We start from the raw sequence: 19,756 nt of genomic DNA, 5'->3' as shown, positions 1-19,756 counted from the left end.
GTGACTCACCGATCACTAGCAGCACCACATCGTCCGCGAAGCCAACAATCTTCACTCCTCTGGGTAGCTCCAGTTTTAGGACCTCGTCATACATAGCATTCCAGAGGGTCGGGCCCAAAATGGATCCCTGTGGAACGCCCGCAGTAATAGCCACACTCCTCTTCCCGGCGTCTGTCTCGTAGGTAAGTGTGCGATTCTGGAAATAGCTTTGCAGGATCTGGCACAGATACTCAGGCACCCTCAACCTGTGTAACGAATCGGCGATTGCTACCCAGCTGGCGCTGTTGAAGGCATTTTTGACATCCAGGGTGACCACCGCGCAGTAACGGTTTCCTCTTCGCTGCTGCTTCTGCGCCGTCTCCATAGCATCCACAACAGTTCTGATGGCCTCTACTGTCGACCTCCCTTTACGGAATCCAAACTGCATCTCTGACAGACCGGTCTCGCACTCCGTGAACTTCGTTAGCCTGTTCAGGACCACTCTTTCCGGCAATTTGCCAACAGTATCCAACAGGCATATCGGCCGGTATGCTGATGGGTCTCCGGGAGGTTTACCTGGCTTGGGTAGCAGCACTAACTTCTGCCGTTTCCAGATGTCAGGGAAACTACCCTCCTGTATACACTTTTGTAATGTGCTGCTGAACATATCCGGGTTCTCGTGGATTGCTGCTTTTAGGGCCACGTTTGGTATTCCGTCCGGGCCTGGGGCTCTCTCGGTTGGCAAGGCATTCGCTACCGCGGTCAACTCTTCATTAGTTACCCTGATCTCTTCGACGTAGCTTTCCTGATTGACGTACGGTGTGGGCGGCCAGATTATCGGCTCGTGCGTCGGAAACAGTGCCTCGATGATAACTTTCATCTTTTCCGGGCACCTGTCGGGTGGTACCGCAGAACCTTTTATCTTCGACATGGCTACTTTGTATGCGCTGCCCCAAGGATTCACGTTGGCCTTGTGACAGAGTTCGTCAAGACAAGCTTTCTTGCTGAGCTTAATCGCTTTATTCAAAGCGGCTCTTGCTGCTCTGTAAGGTAGCCTTCGTTGCTCCCTATCACCGTCATTTCTAGCCCTCTGCATCCTCCTTCTAGCTCGTAAGCACTGTGCACGCAGATCAGCAATCGTTGGGTTCCACCAGTAGACGGGGTGTCGACTGTTTCTTGGGTTACCCACCCTTGGCATTGTCGCGTCGCACGCACGGGATAGTTCCGCTACCAGCTCGTCTGCACTGAGATTCAGTGAGTTGTCTTCCAGCCTTAGCGCCTCCACAAACACGTCCTTGTTGAAGTTAGATGTCTTCCACCTCCGGTCATTCAGTTGTGTTCCACTTGTCACTAGCCGAGTCCTGCCTCCAATATGGTACCGGATGGTTTGATGGTCGCTGTGGGTGTATTCCTCACTCACTCTCCAGTTTATCGCTCTCATCAGCACAGGGCTACAAAAGATGACGTCGATGATAGACTGCCTACCTTCCCTACGATACGTACTGGTGCTACCTACGTTGGTTATGTCTGTGTGTGTGTGTGTGTGTGTGTGTGTGTGTGTGTGTGTGTGTGTGTGTGTGTGTGTGTGTGTGTGTGTGTGTGTGTGTTTTTCCTTCTAAACCATAGGGGGATAATCTGCTCAACAGACACCCTAACAGAAGGTTAGGGTAGTGTAGGTCTGACAGGCCGTCTTCTACAACAAAAGCAAAATCCAGGACTACTCTCTCCTCGTACCCACTAAACACGATTGTTTTCCAGGGTGATTCCAGGGTGATTCCGTACTGGCTGCGTATGTATAAGATTAGATAAGAGTTACGATTTTTCAAAGATGCTCTGACTGTACCTAACTCAATTCAGATATCATAGAAACACTTCAGTAATTTTTTTTTGTAAAAACAAACTTTAATCATACCGATAATAATCTAAAAAAATGAAGTCGAGCTGCCAAGTTTCATCAATTGAAATAGGCGGTGTGCAGGACTGCCATATTGTAGGTTCCTCGTTATAGAAAAAGCAAGGTGTTGGATGTTAATATACATCAATTGTTGTATGAAGTGCCAAAAAGGAGAGTGAGCTCATTATGTACTTTGACAAATACGCAGTCTACTTCAAGCGCATAGAATCTGCTTCCAACAAAATATTCATATACCAGCATCCAAAGGATCGCAATATATATTAAGATTTCCGATTCATGCTTTGTAACTAAAAGGTTGTGACTGAGTATAGAATAAGCTGAAGTTAAAATACACGTTAATGAAAGAAGGTTGCGCAAACTTATCGCAGACTGTTAGAAGACAGCTTCTACTATGACCAGGATTCAAAAATCTTGACCTACGCGAAGTTGTAAAGGAGACAACTACGTTATAAATGTGTTGGAAATGCAAGGGATGTAATTATTCAATAAACCTAATTATTATAAAGATGCTCAAAATCTCAAATTCAGATAAATTTCTTGCGAGAAAGGCAACATGGATATCGAAGAGATGGATATTATTTTAGATAAAAATTCAACCTACAAGGCATACAGTAAGCAACAATTACATAATTTAAAAAAAGATTGCTTGAATTCCGAGATTAAATACAATCATACATTATTGAGAAAATAATATCTTTAAACGCACCAAAACTGGTACAAATCTCCAAGGGAATTATTTATTTGAGTTCAATTTTTACAAACTGTTTTCAGTCATATCCATAACCCCTTCTTTCAAAATATGAGCACAGATTGCAATAGTTTACAAAATAAAACGAAAGTCTATTACGAAAAAATAATGAAGCACTACAAATGCACATTAAAATATAACATATTATAGTGGAACCTTACAAATGCGTAATAAATTAGGACATCACAATTGGACAAATACAACACAGAACATATATTTTGCCCTGTTACCCTAGTGGATAACAATTTCCGATGACAGGATGACGAGGTTTCATAAATGTTGTTGGTCCATCAGTCAATCCTGTAATCGTATTTTGTCTGGCAGGTTGCCTTTCGTTCGCAGCATTAGTTGCTTTCATAGCTTCGGTTTTGTCTAGGAATTTCTAATCCTAAGGGGCAACCATTCCTATGGTCGCCAAACCCTACGTCTCTCCGGAACCACCAAGAAGGTATTGCTTCAGAGAGGGGCTAGTGCACATCGCACCCACAAGGTTAGCTGCGTAGCCTGCAGCAACGAACATCGATGACTCGCTTTGGAGAGTCCATCACGGTAGCATGCTGGTGCTTAGCCAGTTTCCCGAGTGGTCCTCGCCACTCCCTTTGTCCTCGGAAGGCGGGCAGGGTCAACCCCGCCCGCGCCCAATTGCTGATCAAGAACTGATGCCCACGTGCAACCCGATCTGACCTGCCCGTAAGGAAGGGTATCACTACCCTTCAGGCCCTATCAGATGCACCCGTAGGTTGCAGACAGCAGGATCTCACCTACCCCGACCCTTGCCGGGGACCCCTTTCCAACCGCGGGCTCGTATCCAACCCAGTAGACCGACGCCACGACAGCACCGCTACCGGGACTTCCTCTCCGCGGCCACTTAATCGCTGTAAGGGTCGATCTCGACCGCAGGGCACCGGTATGACCTACGAAGCCGACTCCGAACCCCTGGACCACCTCTTGTACTGCATCTGGACTAGCCATTCTCCGAGTCCACGCGCCACCTCCTTTGTAGCTCCCAGACGATATGGGTGATAGCCGTTGAAACGGCGTTCCAGCCAAACTCATCCCTACACATCCTCTGGACCAAGTTGTCCGGGTTTGTGTCCTCTCCGCATGTGACAAGCATGCGGTCACGCATTATGTGCGAAAACGCGGGCACACGAACAAAACGTGTTCCACCGTTTCCTCTAAACCATTGCACACTGGGCATTCGGGAGAATCCGCATGCCCGAAACGGTGTAGATACTGTCGGAAGCAACCATGACCTGTAAGGACCTGTGTCAGGTGGAATGTAACTTCCCCATGGCGCCTATTAATCCAACTATCTACCCTCGGTATCAACCTATGGGTCCACCTTCCTTTGGTGGAACTGTCCCACGCGCGCTGCCATTTGACCATAGGGGCCATCCTGGTAGGCCTGCGTATGCCTCTTGTGACGCACATTTCGATGCACTCCATGTCCTCACTGATAAGGATGCCGATAGGCACTATACCAGTAATGACGCAGAGAGCGTCGTGTGACACGGTACGGTACGCGCTCGCAACCCTCAGGCACATGAGCCTGTAAGTACTTTCCAGCTTCCGTCGGTAGCATGCAGTACTTAGCGCGGTGCCCCACGCCGGGCCGCCATACCTTAGTATGGACGTAGCAACACTAGCCAGAAGCTTGCGCTTACTGGCGTACACCGCAGAGCTATTGGACATCATCCGGGACAGTGCCGCAATAGCTGTGGAGGCTCTTTTACAGGCATAATCGACGTGGCTACCGAAGGTAAGCTTATCGTCGATCATCACGCCCAAGTGTTTGACGGAGCGCTTTGACAGGATAGTACAGTCTCCTACACTGATCTCCGTCTGCTGCTCCGACTTCAGGTTGTTAACAACCGTCACCTCTGTCTTGTGGTGAGCCAGCTCCAGTTTCCTGGACCGCATCCACGCCTCCACAACCTTGATCGAGTGGTTGGTAGTCAACTTTACCTCCTCGATCGTTTCATCGTAGACTTCGAGCGTAATGTCGTCGGCAAATCCGACAATCACCACTCCCACTGGGTACTCTAACCTCAACACCTCGTCGTACATGACATTCCATAACACCGAACCCAGGATGGAACCTTGCGGGACTCCTGAGGTTATGTGAAAGCACTTCCGACCCACCTCCGTGTCGTAGACTAGTACACGATTCTGAAAGTAACTTCCGAGAATCTTGTACAGGTACTCCGGTATCCCCAGACGCAAGAGCGCATCGGCAATAGCAGACCAGCTGGCGCTATTAAACGCATTCCTTACATCCAGAGTCACTACCGCGCAAAAGCGAATTCCCCTCCTCTTAGGCTCGAGTGCTTTCTCGGCGGTTTTTGTAACCGACAAGATAGCGTCTACGGTGGACCTCCCCTTCCGGAAGCCGTACTGGTTACTCGAAAGACCATTTTCTCCCTCGGTGAACCGCAACATTCTATTGAGGATGATCTTTTCGAGCACCTTCCCCGCCGTGTCAATCAAGCATATTGGTCTATATGCCGACGGGTCTCCGGGTGGTTTCCCCGTCTTTGGCAATAGTACCAGGCTCTACCTCTTCCAAGCTTCTGGGAAAACTCGTTCAGGCATTTCTGCATAGCAGACCTGAACATTTCGGGAGCCTCTGCAATAGCTACTTTTAAGGCCAGGTTCGGAACTCCGTCCGGACCTGGGGCCTTACCTACGCTAAGGGACTTAGCTATCCCCGCAAGTTCCACATCGGTGACCCTCTCCTCATCGCCAGCCCCAGTCCCCGGCTGTCCTACGAAAGGAGGCCAAGGACTAGGATCATGACGCGGAAAAAGTCCTCCAATGATCCCCTCCAACATCTCTGGAGATTGCTCTGTAGGAGCCATCACACCTCTCGTCTTGGCCATAACGATCCTGTAGGCGTCACCCCACGGGTTCGTATTGGCACTCTGACAGAGACCCTCAAAGCAGGCCTTTTTGCTTGCTCTTATCTCGGTCTTAAGCGCGGCTTTTGCAGCGGCGAACACCACCCGCCGTTCGTTTCGCTCTTCCTCTGATCGTGCTCGCTGCATCCGCCGCCTAGCCCGTAGGTCCGCAATCGCGTCGGTCCACCAGTAAGCCGGTAGCCTCCCATTTCTAGGGTGGCCTCGCCTAGGCATGGTCGCATCACACGCACGTGAGAGCACCGCTACCAGCTCGTCGTCGTCTAAACCGATTAAGTTTCGCTCACGGCGGAGCGCCTCCCTAAATACCCTTTCGTCGAAGTATGATGTCTTCCACCTGCGAGGGCTTGGCCTTGGCCTAGCCGCCTCTTCTTCTATCCGCTGTTTGCTGTTGTTGTAGTCGATACTGATGCGAACCGCCAGGTGGTCGCTGTGAGTGTAGCCATCATCTACTCTCCAGTTCCAACTACTTGTTAGGCCAGGACTACAAAAGGTCACGCCAATAATTGACTCCGCTCCGTTTCGACTAAAGGTACTCTTGGTACCGACATTAGCCAAGTCGACATCTAAGATGGCCAGTGTTTCTAGCAGGATCTGACCCTGCTGGTTCGTGAAACGGCTTCCCCATTCCACGGCCTAGGCATTAAAGTCACCCGCTATTACCACCGGCCTTCGCCCTATTAGTACGGTCGTTAATCGGTCCAGCATTTGCGTGAACTGCTCGATCGGCCACCGCGGAGGCGCATAACAGCTACAGAAGAAGACCCCGTTTACTTTGGCGACCACGAAGCCCTCATAGGTAGTAGACACCAACTCCTGGTCCGGGTATTTACCCGTCGTCCATATCGCCGCCATTTTTCTGGTCCCATCCGCGACCCAGTTGCCGTTGCCGGCGGTTACTCGGTATGGGTCCGATATGATGGCGATATCCGTCTCCCACTCAGAAACCGCCTGACAAAGCAGTTGCTGAGCCGCATCACAGTGGTTCAGGTTCAGCTGCGTTACCTGCACTGTGATTTGTTGTTCACTGCGGCTTTCTTAAAGGCCGGGCACCCTGGACCACCCATTGGATGTCTGTTTTTCGAGGTTTTCCCGGTACAGATCATGCAGATGGGCGGACTCGTGCAGCTTTGGGCCTTATGACCTTCAGCGCCGCATCGCCTGCACAGTTTGCGCCTGTCGGGGCCTTTGCAGTCCCACGTCTTGTGTCCTTGTTCCAGACACCTGAAGCAATCCTCTGGTGGCTCGTGGAATGTCAGGTGACATACACACCAACCCACCTTTATGCTCCCTACTTTAACGGACTTTTTGACGTCCGCCACAGGTAGCTGAACCAAAGCTATATGTGTCCCTGCTGGCCCTTTCCGTAGCTTAACGGCTGCGGCGGTCACCTGCACATCGCACTGTTGCCGCAGTGCCGTGACGAGCTCTTCCACTTCGGTGATCTCATCAATGTCCTAGACCTTCAGAGTCGCCTCATGTGTCAGAGCCCTCACCTGCACACCCTCACCAAGGACCTCTTCTGCCAGCCTCTTATAGGCAGCGCCCTTGTGCTCCTTCTGGCGCTTCAGCTCCAGGATCATCTCGCCCGTACGAGTACGTCTAATACTGCGTACGTCGGCTCCAAGACCCTCAAGCTTGGCGTCGCTTCGCATCATCTTCAAGACGTCCGAGTACTTGGACCAAGGTTGCGACCATTCATTTGCAAAGATTTACATTCATTTGCTATCATCTCAGTTCAGAAGCATGCTATCGAAAAACAATGTATGGATGAATTTAACCTTGTAGTTTTATCTGAAAGTTTGCCGAATAACATTGGGGTCGCAAACGTATACCAAAATCGTGAGCGAGCTGTGAAGGCAACTCTCCACGCGGTGAATGTAAATTTCATTCACGCTGTGGAAAGTTACCTTCACAGCTCGCTCACAACTTTGGAATGCGTGTGCGACCCCAATGTTATTCGGCAAACTTTCAGATAAAACTACAAGGTTAAATTCATCCATACATTGTTTTTCGATAGCATGCTTCTGAACTGAGACAATAGCAAATGAATGTAAATCTTTGCAAATGAATGGTTGCAACCTTGACTTTAAGAATTTCTCCGAAATTTTTCTTTCAAAAATACCAATCAAACTAAGATTCCTTTCCTTGAGGAATACCCTAAGAAATTTTTGGAGAAATTTCTTCGAAAAACCCTTTAATGAATTCCTTCGGAATTGCCGGAAAAAAATCTTTGAAAATTTCTCAAGGAATTCCTTCGGAAATTCCTGGAGGAATATCTTCGGAATTTGCTAGAGGAATGCATTCGGAAATTTTTAAGGGAATCAATTAAAAAATAATTTCTGGAATTTATTTCGAAAATCCTTGAGGAATTCCATCGGAAATTCCTTGACAAATTCTTCAGAAATTTCTTGAGGAATTCCTTCATTTCTAAAGCTCCTTGAGAAATTCCATAAGACATTCCTTCGAGAGTTCTTCTACGATTTCCTTTAGAAGATTCTTCGGGAAATCCTTGAGGAATTTCTTTGAAATAGATTTAGAATATTCCTTGAGGAACTCCTTCGGAGTTTTCGTGAGGAATTCTTCCGAAAATTGCTTGAGGAATACCTTCAAAAATGTTTGGAAGAATTCATCCGGAAATTTCTGTGAGAATTCCTTCCCAAATTCCTGAAGCAATTCTTTCGAAAATATTGAAAAAAATCCACTAAAAGTCTCATGAGATATCCCTCCTGAAATTCCATAAGGAATTTCTTTAAAAATCTTTCAAAACTTCCTTGAAAAAATATTTCGGAAATTCCTGAGGAAATGCTTTTTGTGATTTTTTATTTCCTATAGGAACTCATTCGGAAATTCTTTGAAGAATTCCTTTAAAAATGCCTTGATAAGGAAAATTCGAAAATTGTTAAAGGAGATTGTTTGGAATTTTTTTTGACATATGTCTGGAATGTCTTATGGAATACCTTTGGAAATTTTGTGAGAAATTGTTTGATAAGTTCGTTGAGGAATTTTTTCGGTTTTTTTTATAAATCTTTACGAAATTCCTCAAGGAATTCCAGCGAAAGATCCTTGAGAAGTTTCTTCAGAAATTTATCAAGAAATTCAATCCAAAATTTATTGCGGAACTCCTACGATAACTTGAGAAACTTCTTCAAACGTTCCTTCAGAAACACGTTTGGGATTATGTGAGAAAATCCAAAGGAAATTTTTTGAGGACAACCGTCAAAAATTTTTTGGAGGTATTTCAAGGTAAATCCATAAGAAATTTCTTTGGATATTCCGGGAGGGATTTCTTTGGAAATTCGTAGAGGAATTCCTTCGGAAATTCAGGAGAAAATCCTTTGAAAATTCCAGGAGAAATTCCTTTGAAAATTCCTGGAAGAATTCCTACTGAAATTCCTGGACAAACTCCTCCGGAAACTCATGGAGGAATTCTTCGGGAAAATCCTGGAGGAATTCCCTCGGAAATTCTTGGAGGAATTCCTTCGAGAATTCGTGGAGGATTTCCTTCGGGAATTCCTGGGGGAATTTCTTCGGAAATTCCTGGAGTAATTCCTTCGGAAATACCTGGAGAAATTCCTTCCTGAAATTTCTGGAGGAATTCCTTCGAAAATTCGTGAAGGAATTCCTTCAGAAAATCCTTGAGCGATTCCTTCGCAAAAGTCTTGGAGGAATTCCTTCTGAAATTTATGGAGGAACTCCTTCGGAAATTCGTGAAGGAATTCCTGGAGAAATTCTTTCGAAAATTTCTGGTGGAGTTCCTTCGGACATTCATGAAAGAATTCCTTCGGAAACTCCGGCAGGAAATCCTTTGAAAATTCCAGGTGAAATTCCTTTGAAAATCCTTTCCTCCAGATTCCACCGGAAATTACTGCAGGAATTCCCTCGGAAATTCCAGGAGGAATTCCTTCGGAAATTGCAGGAAGATTTCCTTCGGAAATTCCTGAAAGAATTCCTTTGGAAATTTATGAAGGAATTCCTTCGGAAATTCCAGGAGGAATTCCTTCAGAAATTGCAGAAGGAATTTCTTTGAAAATTCCTGGAGGATCTCTTTCGGAAATTCCTGGAGGATTTCCTCCGGAAATTTCTGAAGAAATTCATCCGGAAATTCATGGAGGAATTTCCCAGGAAATTCCTGGAGGAATTCCTTTGAAAATTCATGTAGGAATGCCTTCGGAAAATTCTTTAGAAATTCCTTCGCAAAATTCCTGGAGGAATTCATTCGGAAATTCATGGAGGAATTCCTTCGGACATTCATGGAGAAATTCCTTCGGAAATTCCAGGAGGACATCCTTTAAAAATTCCAAGAGGAATTCCTTTGAAAATTCCTAGAAGAATTTCTTCGGAAATTCGAAGAGAAATTCCGTCGGAAAATTTCTGGAGGAATTCCTTCGGAAATTCATGGAGGCATTCCTTCGGAAAATCCTTTAGAAATTCCTTGGCAAAATTCCTGAAGGAATTTGTTCGGCAATTCATGGAGGAATTCCTTCAAAAATTCATGGAGGGATTTCTTCGGACATTCATGAAAGAATTCCTTCGGAAATTCCAGGAGGAAATCCTTTGAAAATTCCAAGAGGAACTCTCTTTAAAATTCTTGGAAGAATTCCTTCGGAAATTTCTCCGGAAATTCCTAGAGTTATTCCTCCAGAAATTTGTGGAGGAATTTTTCCGAAATTTCCTGGAGGAATTTCTCCGGAAGTTCCTGGAGGATTTCCCTCGGAAATTCCTGGAGGAATTGCCACGGAAATTCCTGGAGGAATTCTCTCGGAAACACATGGAGGATTTCATTCGGAAAATCGTGAAGGGATTCCTTCGCAAAATTCCTGGTAGAATTACATAGGAAATTCATGGAGAAATTCCTTTGGAAATTTCCAAAGGAATTTCTCCAGAAATTTCCGACAGAATTTCTCCTGGAATTTCTGAAGGAATTCTTCCTGGAATTTCCAAAAAAAATCCTTCAGGAATTTCCAAAAGAGTTTCTCCAGGAATTTCCGAAGGAATTTCCAAAGGAATTCCTCCAGGAATTTCCAATGGAATTCCTCCGGGAATTTTTAAATAAATTCCTCCAAGGAATGCATCCAAGAGATTCCGGAGGGATTTCTCCAGGAATTCCCGAAGAAATTCCCCTATGAATTTCCGAAAGAATTCCTGCGGGAATTTCCAAAGGAATTCCTCCATGAATCTTCAAACGAATTCGTCCAGCAATTTCCGAAGGAATTCCTCCCGGAATTTCCGAAAGAATTCCTCCAGCAATTTTTGAAGGAATTCCTAACGGAATTTGTGAAGGAATTCCTCCATGAATTTTCGAGGGAATTCCTCTTGGAATTTCCAAAAATAAAATCCAAAAAGACTTTCCGAAAAAAATTCTCCAGGAATTTCCGAAGGAATTCTTCCAGTAATTTCCTAGGAAATTATTCCAGCAATTTCCGAAGGAATTCCTCCTGGAATTTCCAAAGGAATTCGTCCACTAATTTCCGAAGGAATTCCTCCAGGAATCATAAAAAGCATTCCTCTAAGAAGTTTAGAATGATTTTTTTTCCAGGAATGTCCTAAGGAATTCATCCAAGGATTTTCTCAGGAATTTCTCTATAGATTTCTGAAAGAATTCCTCCCGAAATTTACGGAGGTAGTCATCCAAGATTTTTCGAGGGAACTCCCCAAGGAATTTCCGAAGGAATTCTTGCAGAAATTTCCGAAGGAATTCTTTCAGGAATTTCCGAACGAATTCCTTCAGGAATTTCCGAAGGAATACTTCCAAGAATTTGCGAAGGGATTCCTCCAAGAATTTTGGAAGGAATTCTTTCTGGAATTTTTTAAGGAATTCCTCCAGGATTTTTTGAAGGAATTGCTTCAGGAATTTCCGAAGCAATTCCTTCCGGAATTTCCGAAAGAATTCCTCCAGGAATTCCTTAAGAAATTTCTTCTGGAATTTCCGAATAAATTCCTCCAGGAATCTCCAATGGAATTTGTCCAGCAATTTCCGAAGGAATTCCTCCCGGAATTTCTGAAAGAATTCCTCCAGGAATTTCCGAAGGAATTCCTCCAGGAATTTCCGAAGAAACTCCTCAAAGAATTTCCGAAGGAATTCCTCCAGCAATTTCCAAAGGAATTCCTCCAGTAATTGCCGAAGAAATTATTCCAGCAATTTCCGAAGGAATTCCTTCCGAAATTTCTGAAAGAATTCCTCCAGGAATTTCCGAAGGAATTCCTCTTGGGATTTCCGAAGGAATTCCTCCAGGAATTCCGCTAGGAATTTCCGAAGGAATTCCTGCAAGAATTTCAAAAAAAAATCCAAAAAGTATTTCCGAAAAAAAATCCTCCACGACTTTCCGAAGGCATTCCTCCAGGACTTTCCGAAGGAATTCCTCCAGGAATTTCCGAAGGAATTCTCCAGGAATTTCCAAAAGAATTCGTCCAGCAATTTCCGAAGGAATTCCTCCAGGAATTTCCAAAAGCATTCCTCCAGGAAGTTTGGAATTATTTTGTCCAAGAATTTCGTAAGGAATTCACCTAAGGATTTCCTCACGAATTTCTCTATGGATTTCTGAAAGAATTCCTCCAGGAATCTCCGAAGGTATTCATCCAAGATTTTCCCAAGGAACTGCCCAAGGAATTTCCGAAAGAATTCCTCCAGAAATTTCCGAAGGAATTGCTCCAGGAATTTCCGAAGGAATCCTTCAGGAATTTCCGAAGGAATTTCTTCAGGAATTTCCGATGGAATTCTTCCAGGAATTTGCGAAGGGATTCTTCCAGGAATTTTGGATGGAATTCCTTCAGGAATTTCCAAAGGAATTCTTCCAGGTATTTCCAAAGGAATACCCTCAGGAATTTTTGAAGATATTCCTCCAAGAATTTCCGAAGGAATTCTTGCATACATAAAAAAAAAAATACGAGGATGCAGGAGAATTTTATTTTTACTAGTCAAAAACAGCTCTGATCATCTTAGTTTTTCGGTTAAGTTAGAATATAGTTGCTCGGTCAGGGGGTGCCACGGCCCCCCCTGCCCCCCCCTTGGCTACGCCCTTGGCTGGGCCCAGGAAATCCCGTGAAACGTCTTGTACACTTCGAAGCTCCTTCAAATCTCCCTTAAAATTTTCTTGAAAGCTCCCTCAAAAAACCCCTCAAAACTCCCGAAAATCAATATGAAACCCTCCTGAAAACCCCCGACACTTCTTCTAGCTTCTATGAAATGCCAAGGGCTGAAAGTCTCTATAATAAAGACTAATCAATCAATTAATTCTTTGAAACATATCAAACCGAGCAAGACGCTATAGTACTTCAACAAAGGTAATGGGTTGTAAGACGCCATATTCACGCCGTATACTCTTAATTCACGGTAAAGACACCATCATCCAGCTTGGCAAGCCTATGGAATCTGTCTTGGAATCTGTAGTGTCTATACTTGCCAGGCTACTTTGGTTGAATCCTTTTGTTGCTGTTTGTCCTGTTTGTCTACTCGACATAACCTTAAATTCTCGCTGACCAATTATTTCAAAAATAGTAGATTCGAGCCGAGGCAGGTAAAGGCTGCGAAGTAATGGTGTTGGCACAGCCCCGTACCACCTTTCGACAGCGCAACCATTGCGCAACATGCGGTCCATGCCGGACGAGACCACCCCGGTGATGGATCAACCATGAACAAAGCATAGATGTCAGAAGGTATAGAGCTTGCTGACGTTTATTCACCTGTCTCTTTCAAACATGCAGGCGGAATAGGATTTGTTGTCATCAGGAAAGGTTTCCCGATGAAAACAAATCCTATCCCGCCTGCATGCTTGAAAGAGAGAGGTGAATAAACGTCAGCAAGCTCTATGTTTGGTGTTAGAGGGAGATGGTCTATTTTTGCCAGTAAACAGTAAATAAAAATACAAGAAGAAAAATTAGGAAATGGTCAACATAGACTGAGATCGAAAGCAATGAAATTTGAGGTCATTGAAGTTAATTAAAAGTTAAAGTGAAATTAGCATTTAAATAGTAGTTTGCGTGCTATTAAGTTGTAATCGCGGTTTCAAAGTACATTCGAGGTAAGGAAAACTTGCTACACACAAATATGTGAATTCTAGAGTGTTTTATTTTGGAAATTCAGGACTCGTGAAAGCGCCCGACCGTGAGCCGCCATACCTGTGGAAAAAGCAGGATATTACCGAAAAACTATAAAATGTAAGTAATTAATAGAAATAACTGAGAAGAATACTTGTAAATACGTAAATTTGTTTATTCTCTTTGATTGTTTAATTCAATAAAAATAGTTTCAAGCAGCTTGCAAAAGTTTAAATTGCCTGCTGTGAAAATTCTGTTTTCATTAGGGTGGTCCGAAAAGGAACAAATGGCCTGAATCTGTTTCGGTCTGCCTCTGGATATCACATTTGGGATTGGTGCAGATGACTGAAAAGCGTCAGACACGGAGATTTATGGGAAAACATCTTCAACGGGAAGGAAAACAAACATACGTCAACCGTGAACAGCCTGGAACAAATGGTTTATTGCACTTCAATATATCACACGTCTGTTGCGAGATCAAAAATTGGTCGGAAAATCTACTGCTAAAATCACACAATTTGATTGCTTGGTTGTCTGTTAACATTCTTCGTTACATTCTGATGGTATTTATGCCCTCACAAATTTTGACACCGTTGTAGCGGTAAATCTACTAAACTGTCGATCTGTCAATCTGCCTATCCTTCGATATGTGAATCTGTCGATCCATTAATCTTTATGTGCCAAACTTTTTGATCACATGCCTCTTGCAGCAACGAAGAACATAAAACGAACTGGAACCATAGTATAGTATATGACCTTTCACCAAATTCTACACCTATCGCTGGTGGGATTCATCCCGCTGCCCGCCTTGCATCCGAACGTTTTACTGAACTCGGGCGAATTGCTCAGCACACCCTTGAGCCGTATCCAGCCCGGGCAGTGGGTATCATCCAAGGCAGCCTTGGCGGCGGACGCCGTGTGCGATTCGCACCATAGCTACGGAACAAGGGAACCAATTTTGAGGTGAAAAGGTAGGTGCTTGTTTGCAGGCGGTACTCACGTTGCCATAGGAAATGAAGAACAGCTGCTCGTGGGTGAAGTTTTCGAATCCTGGCAGAAGTGGTTCCTTCTTGTTGTGCTTTTTGTAGATTTTGTACGCCTCGAAGGCTTCCCGGACGCCGCCATTGTCCGCGATGTTCTCTCCCAACGTTTGGAGTCCGTCGATCTGGGAATACAAAAAGTTTTGAGATTTTTACTCGATTTCGGTTCGATAACTCACGTAGTCTTCAGCTTCCGCGATGTAGTAACCGTTGTACTGTTGAACGAAGCACGCCGTCCGGTTGACGTACTCCCGTACCGTACTGTTCGTCCACCACTGTTTCAGGTTGCCGTCTTTGTCGAACTGTCGACCTGCAATATCCGCAAGCTCTGTATTGGGAAGAACTTCTACCCTCAAAGTCCCAGAACTCACCGCTATCGTCGAATCCATGCGTCAGCTCGTGCCCTAGAACCGTCCCGATTGCACCGTAGTTCAGCGCCCTGAAAGTTATAGCAGTTTGTCAGCATTACCGTTCCCTAACGACCTTCCGATCAGATCAGCGACAACTAAGCGTACGGCAATTGCATTGGTGCTAGCTTCGCGTTCGGGACAGTGCTTGTGCGTGTCTCAACGCGCTCACTTCAGTGCAGGAGACAGTGTTGAAGAGATCAAATTCCAATTCATTACCCAAAACAAACCAACAAACTCGCTTACTCTAGACCCAGATGGTAGAATGGATACTGCAGGATGGCAATCGGAATCGCTGCATTCCACGGGGTTGGATAGACGATGGTCAAATAAGCTAGACTACAGTCTACCTCTCGTACTTACTGATTGCATTGTCCTGGAAGGCATGAAAGGCGTTCACGTTGGTTGGATAGGTGTCCCAACTCAGGACGTTCTTCATCCTCCACCGGCGAAGGTACTTGACGTTTCGCAGTTCGATCAGCTGAACCATGTTCCCCAGATGTTGCGTATCGCACAAGTCGATCTGTAATACAATACCTGAGACGTCTACGATGTTCAATAACAGTTCTTCAAGTTTCTTACCGCATCGTACAGCTGCTCCAGCTTGCCCTGATCGAAGATCCACTCGGGAAACCCGATCAAGCTGCGCATCGCCTGTGACTTCTCCAGCGTTGAGCTCTTCGTCTTCCAGTCCATCCAGGTAGTGTCCCTGACCAGTCGTTCGAACGCCTTCCGGATGTTCCCTAGCATTTGCTTCACCTTGGGTTTCGTTTCCGTCAGGAAGTTCCGATCCGCAATGGCGTAGCTCACCGCCATGCCCATCAGCTTGTTCACCGCGCCGGTACAATACAGCGATCGCGGAGTGTATCCCTCCGTCACGACCATCGTCTTGTAGTACTCGTAGTGCAGCCTTCGGATCTCGGCCGTCGTGTGAAGGATCAGTTCTTCCACCACCGTCCACCAGATGTACAACTCGATGTGCACCAGAGGAGTTTGTGAGAGATAGTCAGTTAGCAGGCGCAGATACAGGATATCGGCGTTGCTGGTAAGGATCTGATCGCGGCTCAGATCAAGCACCGCTTCCGGTATGCCTTCGAAGACTTCATTCAGGTAACGCTCCCAAACGGGGAACGGGTCCCTCGGGAAGATGTGCTGATCGGTCATGTTCTGCAGCTCGTGGACGCTGACGGAGAGCGTATCCTGCAGGTTGAGTCGATCCTCTGTGTTGTTTGTTTTGGAAGCATTCTCCGCTTGTTTCTCCATCTTCATGAGAGCCTTGGACATCTTGATGTAGATATCAGCCGCCTTCTGGAAGTTATCCGCAAGCGGTTCGATCTCAAGCTTTGAATCCGTATTGTTAACCAGAATCTTCATGGCTCCGATCATGAAGCTCTTGTAGGCCTTCATGTGTTTGGTGTCCTCTTCCGGGTCATCCACGTAGTCTTCTTCCTCTTCGCTGACAATGACTTTGTGCTTGGCTTTCGACATGTGCTTCAAGATGTTGTCGTTGCTGAAATTACACCAATCATTACATGGAACGACCTCACCCACCCAAACTTACAATGGCAAATCCGAGCCCTGCTCGGGCGTTCCCAGCACCAATCGGTTCGAGTCGCGATTCTTCGGATCTGGAAACACATCGAACCCGATCATGATGTCCATCCCTAGCATCTGCTTGACCTTTGCCAACGATCGAATCCAGTCAAAGTCGTAGCTCTCGTAGTCCACCTGCGTCAGGTTCAACATGGTCGGATAGTTCGGCAGGAAGTACTCCCCGAGCAGCTTGAACAACGGATCGTACCCCAGCCGGTCCATCGCCGTCAGGTTCATGCAGCCCCGGTACATGGCCCGGGCCTGCATGACCGGTTTCGGATCGTCGAAGCTGTCGTTCTGCTGCAGGTACTGGCGGATGTTGCGCAGGATACGGCCCTGCCGCTCGCTGAACCAATCGTAGCTGTTGTAGGACTCCGGTCGCGGGTGGTCGTCAGCCCAGTTCCCACAGGTGTACGCGTAGAAGTCTTCGCACGGATCGACCCGGCGGTCCATGCTCTGCTGAAGGGCGGCGGCCGCCCGAAGGCACTCCGGACTGTGGCACACGTCCGGCGGGAAGTGGACTGAGAGGAAGAGATATAATGGAAGGTTAGTTTTTTGGTGAAATGCTGACAGTCGAACTGTGGTTATTTATCATTTACTTTATCATTTATTTAAGGCTCTTGCGCCAACAGGCATAACGGAGCCGAACTCTGGTTGGTGGAATGTCAGTTGGTCTTCATTTTTGGCTTTAGTAAACTTTACGGTTTTTAGACAATGTAGATACCGTGAATATACAGTGGACTAATTCTAAGACCGCCTAAGTCTCTAGAAGAGTCATTCACAGTGCCGACATCAAGAAAACCAACGAAGAAACTATCAAAGAATCCAATGAGTGACCATGAACAGCACGGTGACAAGACAGGGCTAAGGAAGATTTGAATGAGACTTCAGAATGCGAATTCGGGAGATCAGATCTAAACCGGACAAAGAGATAGAATCTTAATGTTCAGAATGAGAGGTATCCTGAATGGAGACAGCACATGAACGATAAAATAATTACCCAAGCACCACACAAGTCACAAAGAAGTGTCGACGGTTTTTTGTTGTACAGGAGCTACATTCATGTAATTCTAATTCAAAGGCAGAATTACTCGAATATGACTCGTGTCCAACCAAAAACCTGCGCTGTCGACACTCCTTTGTGACTTTTATGCTGCAGCTTCGGTAGGTAATAGGAACTGGAACATCAGATGGAAACTGGAAAAAAAGAGGGATCCCGAATGATGATAAGGTGAAACCTGGACGATGAAGTCAAATTTATCCGATTGGAAAGCATGACAAACATGACCGATGCGGCTGAAACTGGACGACGAGGTTTTACCTCGATGATGAGGTGAAGTCGGGATGATGAGACGGAATCTGGATGTTGCGATGAAACCTTGACGAAGATGTGGGACCTGATTGATTTGTCAGACAGAACAAAGGCACTGGGGAGTAGTGTTTGGTCGATGAGGCAGAAGTTTGAAACTGAAGTACAACTTCACGATGCATGGACGATAAGTTAAAACCCGGTTCAAAAGCTTGAATTTTGACTATGAGGTAGGTAGGATGAGAGATTGGTGAAGAATCTAAACTATGATGGAAGACGAGGCAGAATGTTTCTGAAGCTAGAACACGGAAAACGAATTTGAACGTGACCGATGAGGCAGGCGCATAACAGTTTCTTGATCATAAATCCTAATCTGTGTTGGGATGGTAGCTGGATTATATGGTGAAACGTTAAGATAAAATCAGACGTTAAGGTAAAATAAGAATAATGAAGAAGAACCAAAAAGAAGCAATAAAATTTCGACGATCAGGAAAAACGTTGGGAATTAGAAACTGATTCAAAAACGAACTTAGAAGATAGAGTAGGGTTTGGACAATGAGGTAGAATCTTGACGGAGTTCATTGTGGATTTGGCATGATTTGGAAGTTCCCGGAAAAAATCTTGAACAAATATCTTGAAAAATATCTTAATGCGTTTCGGAAGATTTTTTTGAAAAACTGAGAAAGACTGATAAGGGTTATAAATTTGAATTAGTAAATATTTAAGTAAGTGATGTACTGAATAATCTGTACTTATCTTAATTAGTGATTGGATAAGTGAGGAGCAAGCTAGTGATTTAGTGAGTGAATGAGGGGGTTAGTGAGTAAGTGAGTGAGCGAATGAGCGAGTGCGCGGATGAGTGAGTATGCGAGTGGGTGGTGAGCGACTGAGTGGGTGAGTGAGCTAGTGAGTAAGTGAGTTAGTGAACCTGTTTGTAAATCAGTGAGTGAATATGGGAGTAAATTAGCTTACCCACGCGCTCAGCTGTGATTGACTTTTTAGTATTTTTTGCAGAGTTTTGCACAACCGAGTGCTTGGCAATCGAAATTTAACTGAGATGTCAGCAAGCAGTCAGTTTTATTCACAGCAGCACCCATGGGTACAGTGTACATCAACTCACTAACCAACTTTTTCAAAAACTCATTTAACAACTCGCTTATTGATGAACCTGTTCACTAACCGTCTCACTAGCTTGAACTCATTTACTCTCCAACTTACATGCCAACACAATTCTACACCCACATTCGAACTTACCAATTGGCACGCTTACCAACTTACTCACGCACTCACACATCAACCCACTCACTCACAAATATCACTATTTACGCCAGTATTCGTCAATTCACCCAAACGGGTACTCACTCATCAATTCATTCACTCGTCAACTGACTTGTTATTGCCTCATTAACTTTCTAACTCACTCACTCACCCACTTTCGTTCACCAATTCACTCACATATAAAATAACTTACTCACCAATTTACTCGCCAACTCACAAATTTGTAAACTCATTATTTAACTTACTGACTCACTAACTCATCAACATAATAATCCATCCCACACACAAAAAAGCATTCATTCATCAACTCACATAGACCAACATTTGGATAAGTTTATATTGGATCTCATATGCAATATGGTGCATAATTTTGGGTGATCAATGATAAATGGTTGATTGAAGATGTTTTTTACGTTTCTCGTACACCGAAGTGTGCTGAAAAGTTATATGTTCTCTCAAAAAGAAGTTCATTAATGAAAACATAGACTAAGAACGTTAACGTGGCAGCTTATGAGTGATAGCTGCTTCATTT

At 45.1% G+C, this 19,756-nt stretch overlaps 2 protein-coding genes across 2 annotated transcripts in view; one reads left to right on the top strand and one right to left on the bottom strand.

Moving 5' to 3' along the window:
• LOC109418392 (UDP-glucosyltransferase 2) overlaps nt 1-19,756 on the top strand; it is a 740,033-nt gene that overhangs the window by 181,077 nt on the left and 539,200 nt on the right. The window lies entirely within an intron of this gene.
• The window catches only part of LOC109418396 (neprilysin-1), a 58,852-nt gene continuing 53,111 nt past the window's right edge, over nt 14,016-19,756 (bottom strand). The window contains exons 5-12 of the mRNA XM_062859220.1: nt 16,606-17,158; nt 15,627-16,554; nt 15,408-15,567; nt 15,291-15,339; nt 15,009-15,076; nt 14,817-14,947; nt 14,598-14,762; nt 14,016-14,533 (exon numbers count right to left, since the gene is read on the bottom strand). Of these exons, the coding sequence (XP_062715204.1) occupies nt 14,357-14,533; nt 14,598-14,762; nt 14,817-14,947; nt 15,009-15,076; nt 15,291-15,339; nt 15,408-15,567; nt 15,627-16,554; nt 16,606-17,158 (2,231 nt within the window). The 3' untranslated portion in view covers nt 14,016-14,356. The remainder of the gene's footprint in view (nt 14,534-14,597; nt 14,763-14,816; nt 14,948-15,008; nt 15,077-15,290; nt 15,340-15,407; nt 15,568-15,626; nt 16,555-16,605; nt 17,159-19,756) is intronic.

The sequence above is a fragment of the Aedes albopictus genome, chromosome 3, assembly GCF_035046485.1.
Source record: "Aedes albopictus strain Foshan chromosome 3, AalbF5, whole genome shotgun sequence".
Classification (NCBI taxonomy): Eukaryota; Metazoa; Arthropoda; class Insecta; order Diptera; family Culicidae; genus Aedes; species Aedes albopictus.
This window is presented reverse-complemented; position numbering and strand designations above follow the sequence as displayed.